The following is a 27,431-nucleotide window of genomic DNA, read 5'->3' as shown; positions in this document are numbered from 1 at the left end:
ATCACTACATAATATCAACATAGACAGTACCAAGGCAGCTTCTCAAACATGCTGATGAAGGGCTGGGTAGAGTGGTGCATGATTTTAAACCCAGCACACAGGAAGTAGAGGCAGGTGGACTACTGTGAGTTTGAGGCCAATCTAGTCTACACAATGAGTTCCAGTCTATCCAAGGCTACAGAGTAAAACCAAGTCTCAAAAAAAAAAAAAAAAAATGCTGATAAAAAGTACTTACCACGAGTGCAAATAATAGAGACTTTTTGTAATTTTGAGTTATTCAGAGTGCCTTGAATATATCAAACATTATTCCCATCTTTATCTTTAGGAATATTTCAGAAGTGCCTCATTCTAAGAACACCTAAACATCATTAATTCTGGAATCATGCACCAGCAAAAGAAAATAAAATTTGCAATCATGAACATCAACAATATAAGGAGTTTCATTCTTGTGGAAAGATTTAATTCACAAACATGTAAGATTAAAAATAATTTGATTTGTAACCTCTAGGACTAGAGGTGAAAAATTATTATACTCGAATTATCATGGAAAAGCATATGTAAAGTATGACTGAGTAAGAAACTAATGACATTTCTTTTATATTCCCTCCAGTTCCTATTGCTTTCCATCTCTGCAATATTCTCAGTGATCATATTCAAAATTATTGACAGAGATTGGATATGGAGGTTGGATAGGGTAGATACAATGGTGATATTTCATGAGATAACATTTTGTTTTAGATGTTATCTAAGTATTCTACTGTGCATACAAACTTATCTTCCATGTTATTTCTCAACACTGTATTTACCAATTTAAATAAGTATCAATCATTTCATCTAGTCCCATGGACTCATTCTAGATGTGATAGTCAATGAAGACATTATTAGCCATTTATTTTTTCAGTAATAGTACTGTAAACTCAGTACTATTGTTGGACATCCAAGGTGCCTCAAAATATGTGTAGAAATTCTATGTCTGTTCCTTAAGATGGCAGTAATATGCAAAGTCAGAATAGATACTTTGAGTGCAAGCCTTTGGTGTGCTCACAGGGCTTATTTTTTAAGAATGAGAAGCAGATCCGGAAGGACCTGTTGCAGTACATCTGGTTTTTCAGCAGTATCTGCACTGAGCACAGCTTTAACTTTTCCTACTATTACGATGTTGAGGCAGACATTGTATTGTTTCCCTAGTCAGTGGAATGTATATTTTAAAACATCACAGGAACAATTATTCGGAAAATAGCAATAATAAAATTCCCTGGAGTATCAGTTCCCTCTCTCTCTTCCTCTCGCTCCTTCTTTCTGCTTCCCTCCCTCTGGAGCTCTCCCTTTCCTTTCCTACTGTTACCTTTTCCTCGTGATACCTCTGTTGTGGTTTGCTCCTGAAGGCCAAGGCTAATGTGGGAAGAAGTGCTTCCCTTAATATAGACTGTTGATGTTGAACTGTCCAGCCTGCACAATGAACCAAGCGGATTTTGTTCCTTATAAGTCACACTATCTTTCTGTTTGGTAATGATAAAACACAAAAAGATACATTCAAATACCTTAGGAAATCTGGTTTCAGTTGTTTCTCATATGTTTGCATAAAAGAAACTACTTAAGTTTCCCTAAAAGCCACCATTACTACATTTTCCTACTCATGAGAAACAGACATCATATAATTTTCTTTCCACTATTAATAGTTTACAATATGATCTTATAATTTGTTCATTCTGCCACTCGATTCTCAAATATATACATATTATTTATGATACAAATTGGGCTATGCATGATGAAAATAACTACAAAATAAAGGCATAGGAGTACAAAAAAATTTCTCACAAAGACAGAGAAGTAGGCTAATAAAAACAGTACACATAAATTGTATGATGATGAGGTCAGTGTATAAAATATATATTTGATCTATTTTAGGGGGAAGAAAGGCTTTCTAAGACCTACTGGTGATGCTGGGAGGTTGTTTGCTGAGAAGCATATACAATGTGAGTATACTAGGGTGCAAGCCTGAACAATGGAGCTTGTAAATCAAGGAAGAAATCATAGATTCAGAAGGGCCCTGATTATTTAAATATTAGCAAAATAAACTATGCTAAATTTAATGTGAAATTAACTACCTTGGGAAATATTTACATACATATTAAGTGAATGAAATATTCATTTTACATTAAAAATTGCAAGTCGTCCATAAGCTAAATACTAAAATTTTGAGTGTTTAAAAATAAAAATAAAACATCACTGATTTGGGATTTTTTTCAGGACAATTAGAATTATTTTTAAATTTTTTTATTTATGTGTATATGTGTTTGTCTGTAGGTGTATATGACATGTATTTGCAGGTACCCCATCAAGACCAGAAGATCTGGAGCTGGAGTTACAGTCAGTTGGGAGTTGCTGGATGGACATGCTGGGAACTGATCCCATGTCTTCTGGAAGAGCAGCAGTGCTTTTAACTACTGAGCCATTTCCCCAGCCAGTGGTTCCCAATTTAAATTGGGATTTTGCTCACATAATGACTTTGAGAGGTATCATTTACTGATGAACAGAAATGTTAATTGGATGTATAATTTATTTTAGCATTACCATACATTATCTACTCATATACATATATATTATAATATAAACTTTTCAAGGGCATTTGTAAAAGTAAACGTCTTTATTTGAAATTTAAATTAATAGCATATATTTCCAATATATTAATTCATATGTGCTATGAGTACACAAATACAATAAATAAGCATAAAATAAAGATGTATATGGCATCATATACATGTATATATGTCATCATAATGAATAGGTTCAGTTTTTAATTCATTAGACCTCTAATTTTTTAAATGTGCAATCATTCCCTTTTGAAATATTTACTATTAAATAATATCATTTGTTTTATTTTTCTTAGTTTAGGCTTGCCTTTGGCAATGAGCTAAATCCAAAATTCAATTTACTATGTTAATTTTCAGATAATGTTAAAATTACTTTACTCTTTGTTACTTGCTAGGAACCAGAAGCTGGGTAGCTCAGAGACCTAGGAAATACCAAACACGACTAGCATCATCATCATCATCATCATCATCATAATAATAATAATAATAATAAACAAAAGTCAATGAAATGTTTCCTAATGGTACTCTGCTATACTTCTAGATTGGAGCCTAACATAATCATCATCAGAGAGACTTCATTCAGCAATTGATGGGAACAGATGCAAAGACCTACAGCCAATGATCAGGTGGAGTTTGAGGACATCACAAGAAAATGGACCACCAAATCAACTAACCTGGGCTCATGGGGCTTACAGAGACTTAATTGACAAACAAGGAGCATGAAAGAGTCTGACCTAGGTCCTTTACATATAGGTCATGGCTGTGTAGCTTGGTGTTCTCATGTACCTCCTAACAATGAGAGTGGCGGCTATCTCTGATTCTTTTGCGTACTTTGGGGACCTTTTTCCTTCTACTGGGTTGCCTTGTCCAACCTTAATATGAGGGTTTGAGCCTGATCTTATTGTAACTGGATATACCATGTTTGGTTGAAATCCCTTGAAACCCTGCATTTTTCTGAAGAGAAATAGAGGAGGAGTGAATCTGAGGGAGAGGGGAGATGGGGGGAAGGGACTGAGAGGGGAGGAGTCTGGGGAAACTGTGGTTGGGATGTAATATATGAGAGAAGAACAAAAAAGAAAGAAAAAAAGAAAGAAAGGAGGGAGGGAAGGAGGGAGGGAGGGAAGGATGGAGGGAGGGAGGGAGGAAGGAAGGAAAAGGAGGAAAAGGAAAATTATTTCATTCAGTGTGGGAGAATATAGTAATCTAGACAAAACAGCCACTGTCTTCATCAGATCATCTGTGTCTGCTTAGAGAAAACTACCATGAGTGGGACTGTTGCCTGTTAACATCAGAGAAAGAGTGAGGAAGAAGGGTCCTTTAACCCTTGTCTGAGGGTCTAGCTGCTCGGAGCTATTTGTAAGTCATTCTCCCCTGATTCAGTGCAGCTTCAGTAGTAACAGAAGGACTGGAGTACATGGGTGTGTGCATGTGCTGAGGCGGTGGGGGCGGGGTAACTCCATATGCATAGCTACAAGGAATCCATCATCTAACCTGAAGAATTTCTAGTGTGGCTGCACTGGGGTGACTCACACACTGTAAGTAAGCCCCCCCAAAAAACTCATTAGTTTAGGCTGGAAAAAAATACATCAGCAGTTAAGAGCGCATACTGAACTTGTAGAGTACCTGAGTTGGGTAATATTCGTAATATATATATTTAGATTTAAGAAAATCTTTAAATTCAATTGTTGTGGATATCGCTCTGTATAAATAAAATGCTGATTGGCCAGTAGCCAGGCAGGAAGTATAGGCAGGACAAGCAGAGAAGAGAATTCTGGGAACAGAAAGGCTGAGTCAGGAGACGCTGCCAGCCACTGCCATGAGTACCAACATGTAAGATACTGGTAAGCCACAAGCCATGTGACAAGGTATAGATTTATAAAAATGGGTTATTTTAAGATAAAAGAGATAAATAACAAGAAGCCTACACGGCCATACAGTTTGTAAACAATATAAGTCTCTGTGTGTTTCCTCGGTTGGGTCTAAGCGGCTGTTGGACTGGCGGGTGAGAGAGATTTGTCCTGACCGTGGACCAGACAGGACTAGAAAAAATTCCAACTACATTCAGTAGTCCCCATGGTTGAACCTTGGTGGAATCACACTTTGGGTTATTGTTGTGGCTCTATAGATCCTGTTTACTTTTTCTCAAAGAAGAAGATTTTACAACAATCCATTTTAGAAATACTTGAATTAAAGGCCAGGGAGAGAACACTTACTGTAAAGACAAATTGTGTAAGAAGTTCCATGGCTCATTGATATAAGTTGCACAATTTTCCAGTGCTTTAAGAAAGTATAATTTTTTTATCAACTATTAAAAATTCATAACCTAAGGTACATGTGCTACAATATTATAACTTAATTTTCCTACTTGTTCAATAGCTGTGTGAATGATGTTTCTAAGTATAATTGTCACACATGATGTTCTAATCAATATTCTATTAGTCTTACCTGTTTATGAGAACATACAGAAAAAGTGGTAACGTCAGTTACTAGTAATTTCAACTCCCATTATAAAACATTACAGCAAATTAGTTATTGGTCTGCTTTCCTTTTGCCTCCAATGCAGGCAAAATAAAGATAAAAGATATGTTTCTTTTGATAAAATCTATATTATGCATAGTGAAGACTGTACATTCTAGGTGGGCTAAAGAGAGTAGTTTGTAAGGTATTGAACTATCCCATAAGCCCGCTGAAGAATTAGTACAGTTATTGAGTAGAAGCACTGTTAAACCATTGGTCATGTCTCTGAAGATGCTAGTCATTCTAAGAGGCTGAATCTCTCAGGTGAAGAACTCAGGCCACACCCCTCCCCCACTGCAGCTTTCCCTCTCCGGGACAGAGATTTAAGAAGTCACCTGCTGTGATTTACAAATCTTCCCCTTTGGTCTTAGTACTCAGATCCTCCACCCATTCTTGACAGATAGGCCATCTCAGACTGAAAATACACAGTGTGAAACTTCCTGCCACCTCTAAAAGACCTAATAGCCAAAATCTGGCTTGTTTTTGGACATTAAACATGCTGTTTACATCTCCTTGGTGAAAGTGTTCTAGCAAGGGTCAGTTCTAGCAATGTTTGAATAAGTCATTTAATTTGGGAAATTTCTCTGAAGGCTTTGCCCTAAAGGTTCCTCTCCACTAATCATCTTGCTTGCTTGCTTTCTCCTACTCTTATTTTAAACTCTCCATGTTAATGAAGTCCCTCTCCAGGCTTCAGTGGAAGCTTTTCTTCTCATTTACTGTGCTGGAATGCTGTTTGTAACACTTTGTTCTGTTCCTTTTCTAGTGCTTTCCCATGACAAGGCCGGACATGGTCGCCAGGATATTTCTCTCAATAAAGCTCATTTCTGAAATGTTATGGGTGAGTTGCTTTTTTGAACCCACTTGCTGTACCTTTACGCTTGCATGTCTAGCAAGGGTGTTCTTCCTACATTCACAGAGGCAAAATGAAATTAACTGTTGCACCAGACACTGCTGCTGGCCCGCAGGAACACAAAGGTATACAAAGATAGAGTCTCAGTTCAGCTTTAGTTTACAGAATCCACTCGGTACAGTGTATAAGCAGAGTGACATCATAAGTCATTTAAGTCTGGCATGCTTCCTTCACGATCAACTCCCTGTTTCATCACAGTTTTACTTATCACATATTCCCAGACCTGTGTTGTTTGGTAAATACATTTAATGTAAAAAAAACACTAAGTGGAGTGCTGTGGGATGGTCTGTATGTGCTCTGATTGGTCAATAAATAAAACACTGACTGGCCAGTGGCCAGGCAGGAAGTACAGGTGGGACTAACAGAGAGGAGAATTGAGAGAACAGGAAGGAGGAAGGAGACACTGCCAGCCGCCGCTGCCATAACAAGCAGAATGTGAAGATGCCGGTAAGCCACGAGCCACGTGGCAAGGTATAGGTTTATAGAAACAGATTAATTTAAGATATAAGAACAGTTAGCAAGAAGCCCGCCACAGCCATACAGTTTGTAAGCAATATAAGTCTCTGTGTTTACTTGGTTGGGTCTGAGCGGCTGTGGGACTGCCACGTGACAGAGATTTGTCCTGACTGTGGGCCAGGCAGGAAAACTCTAGCTACAGTGGAGTATATTTTTTTAAAAAAATAGTTCATGAAAAAATACTTAACAATATTTGCTACACAAATTTATGCTTAAAATACCTAATATAAATATCAGTTTCAACAGTATAAAACATGCATTAGATTACTAAGTGGAACACATTTTGTATGTGTGTCAGTGAGTTTAGAAATGATATTTATTAAAGCACAAATGGCAAAGCAGGAATACAATATTAGGCACAGCAAAGTTTTCTATGAGGTTACTATAGATTAATTGCTCAGTGCTTTAAATAAGTATGATATAATATAAATATTACAACATAGAAACACCACACTCAATGCCATGGTTTAGCAGCATGAGAAATCAGATGTGATACTCATTTTGCAACAATAAAACTTCTACTCAAAGAAAACAATCCCACACTATATTATTTTGTAGCCATTGATAACCACATCTGTCTAATTCTAATAAAATCACATTCTACATTATTTTGTAGTGCTACTACAATATTACAATTCCCAGTTTCTAGCTTTACAAGTTAGAAAAGCTGTAATAAAATAATCTTTTTAACATTTTTTCTAACATTTAAAAATTAATTTAAAAATATATGCACTATATTTTGATCGTATTTTTTCCTTTCCCCAAATTTCCTGAAGTTAATCTATTGTTTTTAAGTAAAGATTGAACTCTTGAATAAATCAACCAGTTTGTGTTGTCTTTAGTTTACAAGAGTTCAAGCTTTAATTATTAATGCCAAGGTGAACTTTATTTTGTTAGTAAAGTTTTGGACAATGGAATAGCTTCTCACACCACTAAAACAGATCTTACATTGATGGGCAAAAGTAGATTATTTTGTCTATCAGATAAAGCCAGTTTATTGTGTTAGTTTATTTTATTTAAAGCAGAAAGCACTTCAGCACATTGAGTTAAGCAGCTCTCAGGTTAGAGTTAAGGGCTTCACATTTCAAAGGAAGAAGACCTGCATGTTTAATGTTCAATAGCGCTGACGTCAATTCAATAGTACTCCACTCCATCCAAATGAATACGAATATTTTTAGAAACTTGGTGTAGTCATCACAGACTCCATGCACTATGTAATACATCAATACAAAGCTTTTCAATTTTTGTTTCCAGTAAGTGGAATAGCTTAAAAACAGCCCTTCATATTTTAAACTGGTATTTAAAATGAGCAAGAAGATGAACTAAAATTTCAATATGGATTATCTTTGAAGAATTTACCCAAAATCAAACAGGGATAATTCTACTATACTACATACTAATAAAAATGAAAATATGATACATGGAATGACTCAGATAAATCATTTGTGATACTTAATTATTAGTATATGTTACTGTGTGTGCATAAATTCAGGATCAGTAATTTGAAAATTTATTATATACTACTTTTAACTGTTACAATCTACTTTATCTCACATAAATAACCTTATATTAAATTACTGTTAATTATTTCCTTTCCCTACTTTATTGACTTTGTAACTTATATTTCAATGTTAAATATATTTATTTTTATTTGAGACATATTACTTAAATGAAGTAGCAATTCTATATCTTCAAGTTGTAGATTTTAGATGAGAGATGACCGAAATAAATGATACATAATACCTCAAATTTTATAAATATTTTAAAATAGAAACACTTAAAATAATGTCATGGTTTAGCAACAAAGTCAACTGTAGAGTATCAGTCATTTGCCCATACAAATATTAGCTGACTACAGCCACTGTTAAAAACCGAAGTAATTGATCTATCTTAAGTTGGTGAAATTTATTGTTTGATATTAGTTTTTTGAGATGAATCAATGTCAACTCAGGCATGAATAATGAATTATTTTTAAATCATATGAAATGTTCTATTTTTTATTTATAACTTGATGGATTTATAATTTCTATAATTGAAACTATGAATAAAGATGATATAAACATACTTATATGTGGACACATAATTGAGCATGAAAAAAATATTATTTAGGCTAAACATTCAAATGACAGAGAAGATCATGTTAGAGTCTATTAGGTAAAAAGAACTAATTCTCAAAGACACCAGTGTCAGTTCACAAACAGTACAAGTTTATGATGATCATTATTTAGTAATAATTTCATAAATAAGAACATGCCTAACAGTCAAAAATGGTTATATGAACACTTATTGTTTGCATATTGACTAACTTTTAATTTATCCAACCATAGTGGGTAGGTACCTTGAGAAGCATAGGATAAGTAAACTGAGCAAAGTTATGTAGGTGGTAAGAAGTTAAGATAGTTTAGGAATTTGAATTTGATTTCATTACCCTATTATCTACCACATTATATTTTATCATTTGAGGTCAGAAGAAAAGCAAAAGATTTCAATTTCCTCAAGCAAGATTTCAACCAAATTGTGAAGAAATTTTATACCATTAATCATCCAAAAGCTCTGAAATAATACAACTGAAAATTTAATTGGTTTTATAATAACTAAAATTTCAAAAGAATTTTTGAATTCCTTTGTAAATTTTTGAATTTGTAAAAATCAACTTAGATTGTACTGCTGAGATATAAAGGCTCAGTGAGACAATATTTAACATGGAAAAAATGTTTATAAGACTAAGATAACTCTAAAACTTAGTCGTGTTTTTAATTACTCTGTGACTTTGGATCACTGAAGAATGAGCCATTTGAGAAAGTAAATTTTGACGTTCACCACACAGTCTGTTAGGAACAGTATAGAAATTAAGACAGAAAGAAGTGTCTATATAGAAGACATTAAAAGATATGGGTGGTGCAAGAGATAGGACTATAGAGCACTCACTATGAAAACAGTAAAGTATTAAGTGCTTAGCAGTAAAGATACAGGGCATTTGGATAGAATAATATTCAAGTAATGAGGTTAAATGTCTAATAAAAAGTCTTCCACCAAGAGTAGCCTATGTAGAAAATCAATGCATTCTTACTGAATTTTTCAAAAAATTTAAAGAACTAAGACTAATTATTCAATAACTATTCCTAGATTAACAGGGTGAGAACCTAACTCATTCTACAAGGCTAACATTGCCCTTGTAAAGAAACCAGACAATGATACGAAAGTAACAATTGAAGTATATCCTGATGATTACAATTTAGAAATTATAAATTAATAATAAATGAAATCAAATATCACATAAAATTACTCATTAAGATCAAATGAGACTTATTTAAACAGTGAAAAGACAGCTCATATATAAAAATTACTAAATATATCACACTTAACAGTGAATAATGAAAGTCACGTGATCTTGTCAATGGATGTAAAAAGTATTCAATAACTCTCCCATCCTTCATAGTAAAATCCCTGAACAAATTAGTTACAGAAAGACCGAGATTCAGCATTAAATATATTACATATAGCACATCATCAGGTGACATCACGCATAACAGGGAGAAGACTGGTAGTGGCCTCTAGAATCCTCATCCAGATGAAGATGTACACTCCCACACATTTTAAGTGAAATAGTACTGAACATTTCTACAGCAATTAGACAAGAAAAATAAATAAAAGATACACTAGTATGAAGAGAGGAATCAAATCCTTTCTTATGGTAGAGTAACCTAAAGACTCCGTCACAGAAGGACTATTGATCATATAATTCAGCAAAGGAGAAGGTTAAAAATGCAAAATGTAGTATTGTTAAGATACACTGATAAACTTGATAGAGATAAGAATAAATGATAGAAAAAGATGAAAATTGCAACAAAGAAAATTACAAAGGAAGTAAAAATCTAAAGTGAAAATCCACAACACTGAATACCTATCAAGATACTAATAATGTTCTTCATAAAACTACAATTAATCCTACAATACATGTAAAAGCACCACGACTCTCCCAATAGCCAATGAATGCTGATCATAAAAACAGAGCTAAATTCAAGTCATACTAAGGTGTCACAGTAACTAAAATAGCATGGCATTAAAAAAAAACAGTCTAATGGAACATATAAGAGATCTCAGAAAGAAACCATATATCTACAGATAGCTGATACTAAACAAGAGGTCAAAATCAGGCATTTTAGAAAGAACAGGCTCTTTATTAAATGGTGCTAGAAAGAATATTGTGTATTGACCCTAAAGTATCACTCCTTACAAAAATCATCTCAGGCTAGAATTACAGACCCATAATATAAAACCCAACATGTGGAACTACTTGAAGAAAGCATAGCAGGAACACTTTCAGACATCTGCATAAACAATAATTTTTGATGATTGCCACTACAAAGGAAAGTAGTAGACAAATGGCGTGATATCAGATAAAAAGGCTTCTACACAGCAAAGCAAACCATCAGTAGGGTCTATACACAGCACAGAAGAGGGAAAAAAACATATGTCAACTATTTGACGAAGGATTAAAGTGCAGAACATAAAAGGAACTGGACACAGCAGTAGTGACAACTACCAAATGAAGGACAGGATTAAAAAGGGGCCAATTATCTGAGTGGACACTTGTCAAAAGAGGTAAAATGAACATTTTTCAAGATGTTCATGAGGTAAATGCCATAATACTCCAATTAGAATGGTCATATACTCCAGTTAGAACAGCTATTACAGAAAAGGCAGCAAAAGCTGCAAAGATACAGAAAAAAGGAAGTGTCATACACTGTTGCAGTAATTTAAAATAGTAGATCCATGTGGAAAACAGTGTGGAGGTTCCCAAAAAAGAGTAAAAGTAGATCTAACGTATGGTCTAGTCCTCCCCATACTTATTATATTTCCAAAGGGAATTAAATCCACCTACCAAATGCTCCCTGCACTCTTGTGCTCTTTGTGGCACCAGTCATGACTGCCAGGATATGGAATCAACAGACATTAATGTCCACAGAAAATGTGGCAATTATATCTAATGCGGTATTAGTCAGGCATAAAGAAAGGTGAAATCCTGTCATCTGTGAGAAACTGAATGGAATTGGAGGACATTATGTCATGTGGAATAAGGTAGACATGGACACTAGAAGACAAATGGCTCTTGTCCTCATTTATATGTAAAAGCTAAACTGAATATAGGATAGTTCTAATACTAAGAATAGTGGGGGGAGCAGAATGAAACATTAGCAGGTCCAAAAACAGTGGTAGAGATAAAAACTTTTATTTTTACCGACCTCACAATAGTTGTGGAATGACTACAGTTCACATTAACCTAATATACAGTCTATGACTATCTCAAAGGCAGAAGCTTCAAATATAAGAAACAAAAGGTCATAAGCCTGTTTTATCAATGCATTATTATAGATCTGCATTAAAATATCAAAGTCTTATCTATTAATATCTGAAATTATTATTTCTAATTAATCTAAAATCTTTAAATCTCTTTGCTTCTATGGTAGTCAGTATTTTGGGTTGTTTTGTAATATTTTACATCTATTTATTTTGTTTGTCTTCTTGTGTGCAAAAAATGTGTATGGAGGTCAAAGTCAAAGGAAATGTGTATGGCGGTCAAAGTCAAAGGAAATGTGCATGGAGGTCAAAGTCAAAGGAAATGTGCATGGAGGTCAAAGTCAAAGGCAAACTTGCAGGAGTCAGTTCTCTCATTTTCCCGTGTGGATTGGGGAACTGAACACAGGACATCAGGCTTGCTGGCAAGCACTTTTACCCACTGAGACATCTCACCTGCACAGAAACCATTAATGTGACCATAGCTACGTTTTTGCTGCTATAGTCCTTTATGAAAACTCTCCTTCATTAAAAATCCTGTTTCCAAGCCCATGCAATCTGACAACATAAGACAGCCTACAACATAGATGGATGCTTGCACTCCATCTACTGATAGGCATTCATGCTTTCACAATGTGTACACCGATCTTTGCACATTTCACCCCCATGGAGAATACCAGGGGCTGAAACTGTTGAACAGCAGTCAACATTTATCTAGAGAAGCAGGTAACTCTCGACGGAGGAGTTGTTTGATTCATTCAAACTGTGACAGTAAAATGGTTAAGCTGTACTCTGAGTTAGTGATGAATTTTGACATACTGAAGAAAGTGGTTATTTTTCAGCCTCAGATGCTGCCTAGAGCTTGCATGGGTAATATCAATCTAAACACACAGTGAATAATTCAAATAAAGAATGAAAAAAAAAAGCTTACTCTCTTTCCGGGAGGACCTGGTGGGCCAGCCTCACCAGATGGACCAGGGGGACCCTGGAAATGAATACAGTTAGATATAAATGTATAATGCACTGTTTAATAAGCTGGGTATTTTTCACAGCTAACATAATTTCTCCAAATAGGAAATGAAACTGACTCTCTGCTCATTTATACACATCTGTCTTTCCTAAAAACCTCAGCTCCCAGTCAGTGGGCTGAACTGCTTCTACATATCCACAGAGTGAGCTAGAAAACTTATTTAGTAAACTTCTTCATGGATATAGGAAAGTGCTTCAAATTTTCTTTTTGGAAGCCTATGCCATTTAAAAAGCAATAATAAGGTTTCAGCAAACCCCTAACATATACATGTATACATCTTATCATATCTTACAAACTGTGCACATATTGACTTACTACCTCTAAACTGCTTCTCATACAACACTAGCATTTTGTGCCACTGTGTAAACAACTATATGAGTATATGTGCTCTAAGTATACCTTAGACTTCCAACACCTGAGGGACCGAACCTTGTAAGAGACTCAGCTGTCCTCAAAACTATTTAAGTTAATGCCTTCCAAATTTCTCCTTTCCTAAGGAACTCATGTGGCCAAAACACTTCTGTGTCGTTCAAAAAATATTAAAATGTCTATACTGTAATTTCATTTAGCTTCTTAGCTAAAATAGCTTAAGAACTACAACAAGATATAGTCTGATATTCTTATTTTTATACTTATTAATATTTAAAAAGTATTATCCTTCTATAAACAAGTGGGAGTCTAGGTGTCTCTGACTCTTTTGCCCATGTGGGGGACCCATTTTCTCCCACTGGATTCCCTTTCCCAGACTTTGATTCCAGGGTTTATGCATACTCTTATTTTATCTTGTCTGCACTCAGGCCTCCTCTTTTCTGAGGGAGTGGGGAGGATGGGTCTGGAAAGGAGGGGTGGTGAAGGGGGCTAGAAGGACTGGAGGGCAGGAGTCTGTGCTTAGGATGTATTGTATGACAGGAGAATGGATAAAAATTAAGAAAAATAGATAAGTAACAGTAGGACAAGCTCATAAACATATTATGACACATTTCTGAGAAATGTGTACACAATATACACAATGAGCTTCAATTGTGAAAGACTGATCTTTCTGAATTGTCTTTTAAAAAATATTTGGGCTATGTAAGATGAGGGGAAAAAGTAAGCTTTCTTGCCTACCGGTTGCCCTGGATCTCCATCTTCACCCTTGTCTCCCCCGACACCATCTTGCCCCTGTAATTGACAGTAAAAATTAACACAGATTGTTATATCTTATTATTATAAAGTTACAAAGTTTACACAGACTATCTTGATGTAGCGGTGAAATAAACTGTGATCTGATGAACAAGTAAAATTACAGTATTTATTTTTTTGGATAATAGTGCCTCTTCCTCTTTCCACAAATACTTGGGAAATTGTTATTATACTTGACTGGGTATAAATTATTATTTTTTTTTTTATAAAGAAAGGAGGAAGACTCACTGGATGTATAAGACTAGCGCTTCCATTCACCAGGAACAGACATAATGCAATTCAAAATAGGATTTGCACAATAAATAGCATTAAGAAATAAAGTCTGAACTTAGAAATAAAAGTATAGCTGCTACTTAGATAATTTGTTTGGGTAATCCAAACAAGTTTCAATAATAGTGCAAATGAAGAGGACAGTTGTGCAAGAGAGGTACAAGAGTCACCAGTTGGATAGACCTTGTGGTCAGTGTGATTTCTGGTGTTTCATATGGCTCGCTGACCTTAGAAGTTCACTTGTAACATAATTTTTCTAATTATTACTACAGACTGAGGGAACAACCCCAGCAAAGCATCCTTTTATTTCTCCACGGTACTTACAGCAGGGCCAGGTTCTCCAGGTGGGCCAGGATCTCCAGGAAAACCAACAGGCCCCTAGAGAGACGGTATGAAAGGAAAAATAGAATCAAAACAAAGTTCCACAGGGTTGTTTGTAGTTTAAGAAGTTAAAATCATGGCAGCTGCTGGTTAGATATATTCTCCAGCTAGAAAAAAAAATAAATTAATAAAAATGAAAGGAACTAAGAAGGGATGCAAATATATCAAATGACATAATGACTTTGATTTTACCGGAATTCCACATTTTTAATCTGTCTATGAGAAGCTAATGAGGGAAACTGACACACATTTCACTTTAAAGGGGATAAACTCACCGGGTTCCCCTTGGGACCATCATCACCGGGCGGCCCCTTAGCACCAGCAGGACCCGCAGCACCAGGGGCCCCAGCTTCTCCTTTCTCTCCTCTCTCTCCTTTGGGACCCTAAAGAATACAAAAAAAAACCAGTTACTTTATAAACACTGTTTCCAACTCTTAATACCAAAATAGTGGGCTGGAGAATTTTCAGTTTTTCTACTCTGTATTCTATATTGCAAAATTTCTAACAGACTCTGAACTGAATTAATTAAATGCCAATAGTCATGAACCCTCAATGCTAGATTGTCAAAACATTTCCAGCTTGTCAAGGGACTATAGAAGATTTAATGGCAGTTTAATTTATGTTATAATAATAAATTTTAGTTAGCAAATGTTTATTTAATACAGCAAGAAAATTGTTTTTTATCTATTATGGACAGTTCACTGAACACAATGTATATAATGATTGTCTTATCATTTTAATGACTTAAATCATGTAAATGTGACCTTTTAAAACTTAGATACTATCAAAATATGCAGAGGATAGTCAGTTATTAAATAATATGTTTATGTATTCATGGTCACAGTTAATAAGTTGGAAAGGAAGAGTAAAAACAGATACTGTTAGGATTCAAGTTCAATGTTCAAACCCTCTAAAAATAATTCCTAAATATCTAATGAAGCCTAATAATGGTTTTATGACTATGGGACTTACACTTGAGCCAGCTTCGCCAGGGGGCCCTGGGTTCCCGGCTTCTCCAGGTTCACCCTACAAAGAAAGTATCATATGAGGGTAAGAACATGGAAATCTTGTTTCTATTTGTAATAATGACTTTACTATGGCCATCCTAATTTAGACCAGCCTCTATCTTACTGTACTGCTTAAAACACACCAAAAATCTAATAAGAAAGAGAACTTGGATTAATGGTCTCAATAATTCAAGTGAGGAAACAGACTAAATGCTGATTCAGTTTTCATAGATGAAATCCAGCACATCAACCCAGGTTACCATGAAGCTACAACAAAAATCAGAATGTTTTCTAACAGTTTGCATTTGTGTGGCATCAAAATTCATATTATATCATGATTATTGATTTTAAAATGGGAATATTTTTACTAAACTATAAATTCACTCTCTTGCTAATAAAATATATCAGCAAAAAACTTGGCACTATATTGATAATCCTATAGAATGAGTTAGTGGAGATCAGTGTGAAATTCAGAATGTACTTAATCAAAAGTCTTTTATTTAAGTGTTTAAATATTATAAATTTAATAGCTTTTATGATCTCATTTTAATCCAGTTGGATATTTGCCAGGTCATCTGACAAGTAAAAAAAATCTTAGAAAACAGCAATCCATATTTAAATGAAGATATCATGAAGGGTATCCAATTTGTAATGTTTATGTACAAAGACACTTTCCTCAGATTTAGCTATGAAGTCTACTGCTAATGTGTTCTTCTTAGAAATGCATAAAAATATGTCTTATTCCAGTGATTACTTAAGTGAAAAGATGCAACACACACACACACACACACACACACACACACACACACACACACACACACACACTCACGCACACGCAAACTCACGCACATGCGCCCGCGTACGTACACATGAGCCAATGTTCCATTCAGCACTCTCCTAACAACTCCAACATCAGTGATTGAAGGCATTATGAGGTGGGTGGGAGTCTTGTAGTTTTTAATTTTAAACACTGATATCCCAGGTCTTCCTGGCACATACCAGTAATGCTAGGTTGGTTTGAAATTTTCCATAGTAAAAGCAAACATATTCCAAAGAAGAAATTATTTCACAAAATTTCTTAGTCTTCTGAAATACAAAGACATTTTGACTTCTTGAGGTGTTTGTATAGTTATGACAGCATCAAATACTTTCAAGGAATTCCTTAGTTGTGGAATTGCATGTCAGTTTTGTCTTTCCCAAGATAAATGGCAAATATATCCTGTATTTTGGACAATTATTACAAGTATAATATCACATCTACATTATATATGAAGAAAAGACTCATTCAACTATCCTAATATGATAAAATAATATATCAATAATTGTGGGGGTTGCTATTCACATATTGAAAATGAAGCAAGTACTTTGTCATTCAAATAAACTGTAAAGCACCCATATTAAATATTTAACACATGGAATATAAGCAACATTTACTAAAAATCTTGGAAATGAACTGAACACAAAATGTTTTTCTTATGTGTCACATTATCATGTATTATTGTGGAAAGTTGGAACTAGAAATAAAACTATATATTTTTAAGTCAACATCAATATATTTTGCTCATCTCTTTCCATCTTTGTTAAACATAAAGGAAGTTATATTCTGAAAATATTATTTCCAATTTTCAAAAATGAAGAAAATAATCATATCAAAAATGTATTTAAACAGTAACATGTAAGGGTAAAAACTTCTATGAAATCTTTGAGAATAGTACATCAATATTCACTTGCTTTCAGAATATTAAAATTCTTTATGCATATTATAAACAAACGCATATGATATAAATCACAAACTAATGAAGATAAAAATCAGTAATTCCTAAAAAGTCTGTACTAAAGTCTTTTAGAAATGGATTGACAAAATTGCAAACAAATACAGCAATGCAACAGAATATGTCATGTTAAGGAAGTCCATTCCATGGTGTGAATAAGGTAACAGGTATTTACTCTATGGAAATATAATGGTGAACGGGATAAAGGAGTGTGCACTTATCATGCCGTATTGCTAGTGCACTCTCCCCTTACTTAAGAGTGCTTCCTGCAGAAGCAACAACAAATTGTTCTGCATATTCAGAGTAATTACAAATTATTGTTATTATGAAAATGTGTTGCTTATTTGGTCTGAGTAAACTGTTGAGAAATCTCCCATAATTACACAGTTCATGAAGAACAGATTGGTATATTCGCACAAAAGAAATCATGGCTCATGGTCATCAGCCTCTGTTTTTCATTGTAATTGATGGATATAATTTTCCAAAATAGAAATTGCAGTGAAATCAGTCAGAATCCATGTTGATGTCACAAATTTATAATATATAAGATATTATATGATATCAGACTTTTTTAAAGTTAAGATTAGGGTTTCCTATCATTTTCTCTGTCATGAAAAAAATTTTTAAAGGAAAAATATTGTTATCAAATAATATGTTTCAATTTAGGTATTTACAGAGTATAAAAGTCACCATAGGAAGATCCTAGCACATGCACGCGCACACACACACACACACACACACACACAACTTTAAAAATAAACAAATTTTAAATGAATAGATACAAATTAACTTAAAAACTAACAGTCAAATCACCAGCCTTATTGAATATTACAAGACTCAAAAATGGCAAACTGTTATCATTTGACCTTTTACCTATATAACAATAGTGTGAGACTTCCCTCTAACTCCCAATATTGGCAAAAGTGACTATTAATGGGATTCATAGAAGACAAAGTATAAAAAAAACAAAGTACTTAAAACTATTCGCTTGTTATTGACAATCTTTAGGACATAGGTGAAGCACACTGAAATGTCTATTCAAATTACAGACTATTCTTAACTCTCTAGGCAACATCAGAGCCCAGAGGACATGTTCTCAAGAAAAAAGTTAGAGGGGGTAAAGTCGGTAGGATTTTTCAAGACAGTGGTGTCTCGGATGCTGGTCTTGCCTTATGCTTTTTATGCTAGGACTAGTAAGCTTAATGAGAATTTTTTTTTCCAATAACTGCGCCTATCTCAACATATAGCTTTCATTTTAAGACTATAAACAAACCTCTAAAAGCAATTGTTAAGGAAACTGTATTCTTTATCCACTAAGAACTGTAAAGTGTAATTTGTTTTTAATTTAGTAATTAATGAGCTATTTGAACAGTGAGTCATATGCAGTTTATTATAAATACAAGAGTCGGGATGAAAAGCAGATATAAACATCAATATAACACAGTCTAATCTCATTATGCTGCTTTTTGGAGGGTTAACTCATTTAATGAAAATAAATGAATTTAATTATAAAATAAAATGTGTCAAAAAGAATGCAAAGCAAAGAAGAGAATCATGTTTCAAGGTTGAAATAAAAACATTACAGCTATTACTCAATAGTTAAAGTAGATGTGAAAATTTTACATAGTTTCCTTGTATAACATTTTATGGTATGAATTAATTTTTTGTCCTTCAAAACTGGCAAATAATTTTCTTAAATGAAGCAAATGTCAATTATAATTTTCTTTAAAATTCTATTAAGACGTGAGGTTGAATACATAAATAAGAAATCAAAGAATCATTTTGACATTTCAAAAAAAGAAAGAATAGATTTTTAAGATGAAATAATGTTTACCAGGAAAAAGAGCTGTTCTGAGCACAGATGTTATGGCATACGCCAAGAGCTTTGAAAAGTGCCAGAGATAGGCTGAAGTGTTAGTAATGAAAAGGTGACAAAAATCAGTGATTAATTGTTTTCTGACATGAAAGACTCCTTCAGCCTCTGGATCAGTTGTAGAAAAGTGTTTCTCCTGCTTTAAGTACCAACTGTCACTAACTGTAGTCTCGTCAGACATTCAGAAGCTGAAGTGTAGCTTGGCATTGTCGCTTTCTAACGAGAAACATTCACCAAATCACTGCAATTAAGCTTCAGCTTTCCCTGTTCATGAAAGCAGATAACTATGACTCCAACACTGTTCTGAGACAGGAAGTAATCCAGATGCAGCATCCATCACCACAGGTGTCGATACAAAAGACACAACATCAGATACTAATTTCAATCTGTGCAGGGTCTACAGTAAATAATACTGAATTTGTGAATATATGTACAACACTTAGCACTGACCTTACGTTAGCAGCATGCAAAGTATGTCCCACAATTATCAAAGCTTGTGATTTCCGGCTGTCTTAGCCAGTGGTCCTTACCTTGTCTCCCACGCCACCAACAGAACCAATAGAGCCCGGGGGTCCTTGTGGTCCCTGAGATGTAGAAAAAGAAACAGTGTTATACTTTTAATGAAATGTTCATTCACATGCACGTGTCTAGAGTTTTTAAAGAGAGCATTGTGTACAGGAATTTGGAGTAAATTGTGGGGTGGAACAAAAGTAATGACTTCTACAGTTGTCACACTTACTAACAACAAATAATTTAATATATTATACCAGCTTTCAATTTCTCCAGAATTTGGAGCATAGGGCAAAAAGACTTCCAGATTTTGTCATGTACTTGGTAGTTGAAACAAAATTCCAGTGCCTATGCCCATGGAAAATCAGGACAATTTTATGATATGATTTTATATTGAATCCCAGTCATGACTGTATTTAAGAATGACTTGCTGCATAGGAAAAACAAACCCCCTATAAACTGCCAGGCATTAGATTCCTCTGGGGGATGAAGGCTCCATATCTTTTCCAGTTTACCAGCTACTGATATTTTTTATTAGTTCTGACCTGATAAAATTAAAGGCAAGCATGTGAGAAAATAAATCCAATTGAAAGGAATGTGGAAAACATGTGGCTTCATTTGCAAAACATGAAGTTAGAAGTGGATCACATAGGCCTAGAAATCTATAGACGATAACAGTAGCATGGATACATTATTACATTTCCAAATTCTATAATATTCCATCAGAATGCTGGACCAGTTTCTAAGGGGAATGTTCTCTTTAAATGACTGAGAAGGAACTGTTTCCTCTCAGTGAGAAAGGGTGCACAAATGCACATATTTCTCTGAATGCTTTATAGACTAGAAATGCATGAAGTAAAGCATTTAGATAAAAGCCTTTCTGTGGATACATACCTAACAGGCATTTAGAGTACACATCTAGACCAGTACATTCAAAGCCAATTACAAACTTCTCAATCATTGCCAGAGAAAAAGCTCAAACTGAAGAATTTAATAACTGTTTACAGAACAATATCATATCTTAGCTACAGTGTAAGTATACTCTTCTGAATAATAAGGTTCATAATGATACAAGTGATATTTTTCACCAATAAATATATGTTAAGTGTGAACTGGATTTCTATTTTTATACTAGTTGTTAACTGGTCAGGAAAAAAGCTATTTCTTTCTGTCTATAATGATATGGGATGAGTAGATGATCATTGGGTTCTTGTCCACTTCTAAGGATAAACCATGATGAGATTATCTCCATTGTATCTCATAAGCCATCTGCCAGAATATAATACTGGCACAGAATGTCCTTTGCAATTAATTAGCACACACTTCACAGTTCTTACATCAGCTCCATTGGGACCTTGAGGGCCTCGTGGGCCAGGAGGACCTGGTGGACCCTAGAAAAGACAAATGACAGAGTTTGCCAAGATCACACACAAATACGGTAAACATTTTCATATTTTAAGATAACTAAGATAGTCTTGTGTCTATGAAATCACAGGCAGAGGAGAACATCAGGTCTACAAACAAGCAGAATGAAGACAATATTATATCACACTATCAAATGACCCTTTACTCACTGATAGGAAATTAACACTTAAAAAAAATTAAAGAATAGGAAAGCAACACACGAAGCCTATTGCTGCTACAAATTATTCACAACAAAGTCAGTGACATACTATGGAAATATATTTTACAGCATAAAATAACCATAACGTTGAAACAACAACAACAAGAAGAAAACTATTACTGGACTAGTTCAGAATTAGGGAATAAAATGAACAAATATTGTTTTAATTCGTGTGAACATGATTGAGTGTATGAATCTCAGGTTTGACATTATAGAATTGGAAATAACTAGTTGCATTCCTACAATGAAGATGCTATGTCCTGAATATACACTAAAATTATCCCGGGATCCATTTGTTAAAACACTGTTGACCAACATCCCTTACTTCTAGGTTGCAATTAAGGTAGTTCAAAATAAAGAAATAAATAAAATGAGATGACAGAGAATGAAATAAAGAGAATAGACAATAGTGAATACCTAGTCATTAGTATTTTTTTTTTTAAAAAAATCTCAGTTTAATCCAATGCAACAGTTGAAGCTTTTTCTAACCTGATCTATCATATGCTCCAGGAGAATGTATCAGTAACTCTGGGAACCACAGCACTGGCTCTAAAAGTGTACGACAGTGTGTCTCCTGCTGTTTCAGAGTATGACCTCGTCCCCATATATACCGTGGATCCCTCACAGTTAGATTTGCTGAAGACAGGAAAATTTTCAAAGTATATAATAAATCTGGGTGTTGCTCTTAAAGTGAATGAAATGTAACTTACAGCTATAAAACTTCAAACTAGGAGTAGACCCCCACAATCAGGTGTAGTTGGTCAAAAACCTCCATGGTATTTTTGTAGATTTTTTTTTTTTTGTCCTATTGGTCTTTTCCTTGTATATTTTGGTTTCTGTTTTGTGGGGTTTTATATGTTTTTTTTTTTTTTTTTAAGAGAGAGGGCATAGAGTAGGTATGTGGGGAAGAGTTGGGGGAGGGCAAAGCATGATCAGAGTATATGGTATAATATGTTAATTAAAATATGTATTTTGAGCTGGGCGATGGTGGTTCATGACTTTAATTCCAGTACTTGGAATCAGAAGCAGGCAGATCTCAGTGAGTTTGAGGGCAGCCTGGTCTACAAAGAGAGTTCCAGGACAGCCAGGACTATTACACAGAGAAATCCTGTCTTGAAAAACACATATATACATACATACATACATACATGGATGTATTTTGAAGTCAATCAAGATTGTCAGCAATGATGGAAGGAAAGCAACTAAGACATACATTCATCAAATGTTTCAAATACTCTGAGCAATTATTTCTTTATCACATATACTTGAAAGTTTAGGTTGAGTTCTTAAAGTAAAAAAGTGCTAATTGATAAATTAAGAAGTATGCTACAATTCTCAAATTAATAATGCATTCTTCATTAAATTTAGAAGTTGTTTCACAGTATAATGCACTTTTATTCTCCTCCTGTAGTTCATAACTATAGAAATCCTGCAGGCATGCTATATGTTCTTTACCCGTTCCACACCAAAGTCCAAAGCAAAAGAGTCACAAGGTGCTAGTGTGGCATCGGATCACAAAAATGGTTTAGATTCATTAAATATGTGAACCAATAAATGTCATGTATGCACACAACATTATTCTGAAGTGGATAAAGATAAAAGATAAATACTTTTAAGATCGTATTAACAGTTGATTGTTACTGATGACATATGAATAGGAAACAGAATTTAGCAGGAGAGCAACACAATTTCACAATCCTTTTGTTAACATGGATGAATTGTAATTAATATGTGAGTAGTGTTGGCATGCACAATACCATCGAATACCTGGAAAACGCAACCTACCATGGGTCCAACATCGCCATTTTCGCCCTTTTCACCTGGAGGGCCTGGTAACCCCTAAGAAAATGCAATTTGAAAGAAAGTCATCTATGTGTTTTAAAAGATACATCTGAGAAGCCAGAAATGGCTAAGATAGTAAAATGCTTTCTGCACAAACATGAGGACTTGGGTTTGGATTCTCAGAGCCTGTGTAACATCAGACACAGCAGCACCTATCTGTAATCCCAGTGTTTGTACAGAGAGATGGACGGCAAAGACAAGAGGATGCTCTGTAGCTTGTTGGCATTTTCAGCAGTAGTAACACAGCAGCAAATATTAAAAGACATTGTCTCAAATGGTAGAAAGCAGAACTAAACTGGAAGTTACCCACAAACTTCACTCACACACAATGAAACATGTTCATTTGTGCTCACACATAACACACACTCACCCCAAAGACCAAAAAAATATGCTTTTTATCAATTTATGCCACCAAATAAATAAATATAAATTTAATTAATCATGTAGAAATGAACATTCAGAAATAAACATATCTTAAAATACTTAAAAAACAGTCAACTGTTTCCTACATGTTATAAAATCTGACTATATTAACAAGTAAAATCCATGTTCTATATATTTTAGCTTGTTTTGCTAAAATAAATAAATCAACAAACACATAAAATTTGATCATACAAACAGCTCTCCCTTTTTCTATTTCTTTTACTCAATTACAGACTTTTTAAATTTATATGTTTTATATTTTGTATTTTATATTTTTTGTATTACCACAGTCAGGTAACAGTTTGGCACACCTTTTTAAAAGTAAATATTCCAATATAGTTCCAAAGTTACACATAAATTCTGATTTTTAGTCTATTAACTCGCTCCTGAATCTCAAAAATCCACAAGCTACGAAATCCATTATTTCGTGTCCCCTAATCTCTCTCTTTTGCATCAACCGCACTGTAAATGAAGACTAGAAACACGATGTTAGGGAAAACTCAGGCCGAGCCAGGGCAGACTGCACTGCTATTCAACCTGCCTGTATCTCCATTTGGAAATCTCTTTACTGCTTCATCTTCTGAATTCCTCCAGACAGAACTGCGTGTATTTGCTCTTTCTTGTCATAGCAATACTCTGTGTTCCTTATTCATAAAATCATATTCCCAATCTATTTGGAGGCAATACTTTTCTTAGACGTTGACTTTTAAATCTCTTGTAACTAGTGGGAACATGAAGCAAAACCTGCCGTCTCAGAAACTATTGGCTGCATGAACAGTTAGGTGAACTAATCCTAAGTAAACAGGAAAAGTTACCCAATAAGAACTTCTTTTCAACAGTTGCTGTGATACTCAAAAACCTCAATTATTCTAAAATTTTAAGCTTTGAAACATAGCTTCATGTATTTAATTAAGTCATACGGTACAATTAACGTGATATTAATGCTGGAGTGAAAGACAAACTGTGAAGAACCATGTCTGAACAAATGAGCATACACGACATGACTAGAGAACATGCACGTGAAATAGTGTGAGTCTTACTGGGTAGAAACAACACAAGTGCCATCTGGTTTTTAATGTTCTGAGTAAGGATTTGCCCCATTTTTAACAATGTTAATAATATAATCATCTATATACATGCTATAAACTATACACAGTGAATTTTAATGTAACAATTATAAAATTTCATATTAAACCTAATAAAGAAGTAAAACCATCAACAGTGCTAAAAGCTAACATACTAATAAAACTATTGTATGATATTTGTAATCTAAGAAAGCTTGCTTGAAGATCAGAGGACAAGGCTAGCCACCAAGTTAAACATAGAGGTCAAGTAGTGATGGCACACACCTTTAATCCTAGCACTCTGGATCTCTGAGAGTTCAAGGCCACACTGGGCTACATGAGATTGATCCAGTCTAGGAGAGAAACAGCTAGGCAGTGGTGACACACACCTTTAACCCCAGAATTTGGTAAGCACACATGCACTAGGAAGGTTGAGATAGGAAGTGAAAAGGCTGGGCATAGAAAGGCATATAAGGTGTGAGGAGACAGGAAGTAGAGGCCTTTTGACTGAGGACTGCATTCAGTCTGAGGATTCGTGGGGTTGGAGAGGTCAGAAGTAGCTGTGGCTTGTTCCTTTGTTTCTCTGATCTTTCAGCATTTACCTCAATATCTGGCTCTGGGTTTTTATTATAAGACCACTTAGGATTCGTGCAATACTACTGGCTTTGGGACTTAAATGTAACAGCTGCAAATTATTTAGTTAGCTCACAGCAAAGCATCCATGCTCTATCTTCCCACTGTGTTCCAGGGCAGAGTGGATATGGGACTGGCTGAGTGATGCTTGCTCATTTCCACAGATGATGACCTTTGATAAATCCATTCTACTTTACTTGCACTGTCCTGTTCTTGTTTTAGACCAGGTAACAGCCCAGGAAATAGTTTTTCTTTTTTTATGTTCTACTCATTATAACTGACTCCGAGGAAAGAAATCCTTTAGTGGACATATTTGTAAATATTTCCAATGTGGCTCATACCATTTTTTTTCAGTAAGAAGCCTTAAGTAGTGGTTTATGATAAGCAATATATATATGAATTTTGTCTGCTTTTTCTTAACAGTCAGTATGATGCCCAAGAAAAGATATCAGCTTATACATTCCCCAAATGATTATCATTTTGTGATGGTAGCTCCTAGAATTTAAATCAGATGAAGGAAGAAAGAGGAGAAGAAGGAGGAAGAGGAGGAGGAGGAGACTGGAGTGATATATTGTGATGCCTTTAATCTCAGGAAGTGATGACAGGGTGGAGAAAGATATATAAGGTGTGAGGAAAAAGACACTAAGACAGTTCAGCTGAGACCCTTTCAGGTGAGGACTTAGGATTTCAGTTAGAGGATTCCTAGAGTTGGTGAGGTGAGGTTGGCTGTGGCTTGCACTGCTTTTCTCATCTTTCAGCTTTCACCCTGATATCTGGCTCTGGGTTTTTTAATTATAAGGCCTTTTAAGATTCATATTGCATCTGTTGTCCAACTTATAGGGCACAAATTCATGAAAAAGCCACTTGGTTGTGGCCTTGCAGGGCCTGGCTCAGGCCCAAGATGCACGCAGATGGAGTCTCCACCCCACATAGGCCGGAGTCTCTTTGGCTTCTTCTCTCCAGATGAGTTGTGGGCTTTCCCTGGATCCCCATCTTGGGCTGCTACCACACTAGATAGCCACCTTGAAACCCACTCAGTCTTCTACTGTTCTATGCAGAAGCAGTCAGCCTCACATCTGGATCATCATGGTAAGCAGAATTGGTGAGTCAATTGGGAATTCTTTTTTTTTTTTTTTTTTTTTTTTGGTTTTTCGAGACAGGCTTTCTCTGTGTAGTTTTGGTGCCTGTCCTGGATCTCACTCTGTAGACCATGCTGGCCTTGAACTCCCAGAGATCCGTCTGGCTCTGCCTCTGAAGTGCTGGGATTAAAGGCGTGTGCCTCCACCACCTGGCTAATTGGGAATTCTTAAAGGAAGGAATTAGTTAACAAAGTTTTTCCCACATTAAAAAATGGGAAACGCCGGGCGGTGGTGGCGCACGCCTTTAATCCCAGCACTCGGGAGGCAGAGGCAGGCGGATCTCTGTGAGTTCGAGGCCAGCCTGGGCTACCAAGTGAGTTCCAGGAAAGGCGCAAAGCTACACAGAGAAACCCTGTCTCGAAAAACCAAAAAAAAAAAAAAAAAAAAAAAAAAAAAAGGGAAACATTTTTAAAATGGAGGGTGTTTGGTCTACATTTGACTATATATTAAGCAGTCTAAAAATGGAACAATTAAATGAGAGGATAATTAATGTAGATAGGATTTAGGTAATGTCAATTATAAATATTATTTGATCATTTTTGTTTGATCATTAAAAATGTTGGTTAATATGAATGTCAAGATAAAAGTTTTAGGAAAACTTGTTAAAACAGATCATAGATATATTCAGACTCAGAAAGAAGAATTTAAAGGTGAACCAATCTTCAAACATGACAGCTATGCTTCAAAGTTCAATTTTAAAGGATTGAGGATAATCCTTCAACTTAATTTAGAATACAGAAATTAAAACATTTACATATTTCTTGCAATCTGACTTTATCTCCTACTTCTTATTTTTTTAAATGTGTTACTTCTCACACATGTAGATAAGCTCCACTCACGGCTATA

General features: G+C 34.9%; 1 protein-coding gene across 2 annotated transcripts in view; it reads right to left on the bottom strand.

The window, feature by feature from the left end:
- The window catches only part of Col11a1 (collagen type XI alpha 1 chain), a 199,630-nt gene that overhangs the window by 22,785 nt on the left and 149,414 nt on the right, over window positions 1-27,431 (bottom strand). For both annotated transcript variants that reach the window (XM_052730954.1, XM_052730953.1), the window contains 8 exons: window positions 23,270-23,323; window positions 21,198-21,251; window positions 19,881-19,934; window positions 15,671-15,724; window positions 14,974-15,081; window positions 14,642-14,695; window positions 13,973-14,026; window positions 12,767-12,820 (listed from right to left, as the gene is read on the bottom strand). In XM_052730954.1, coding sequence (XP_052586914.1) covers window positions 12,767-12,820; window positions 13,973-14,026; window positions 14,642-14,695; window positions 14,974-15,081; window positions 15,671-15,724; window positions 19,881-19,934; window positions 21,198-21,251; window positions 23,270-23,323 — 486 coding nt within the window. The remainder of the gene's footprint in view (window positions 1-12,766; window positions 12,821-13,972; window positions 14,027-14,641; window positions 14,696-14,973; window positions 15,082-15,670; window positions 15,725-19,880; window positions 19,935-21,197; window positions 21,252-23,269; window positions 23,324-27,431) is intronic.

This window comes from Peromyscus californicus, unplaced genomic scaffold, assembly GCF_007827085.1.
Source record: "Peromyscus californicus insignis strain IS unplaced genomic scaffold, ASM782708v3 Scaffold_9__1_contigs__length_137607984, whole genome shotgun sequence".
Lineage (NCBI taxonomy): Eukaryota > Metazoa > Chordata > Mammalia > Rodentia > Cricetidae > Peromyscus > Peromyscus californicus.
The sequence above is the reverse complement of the archived record's forward strand: the minus strand, read 5'-3'. Positions and strand labels throughout refer to the sequence as shown.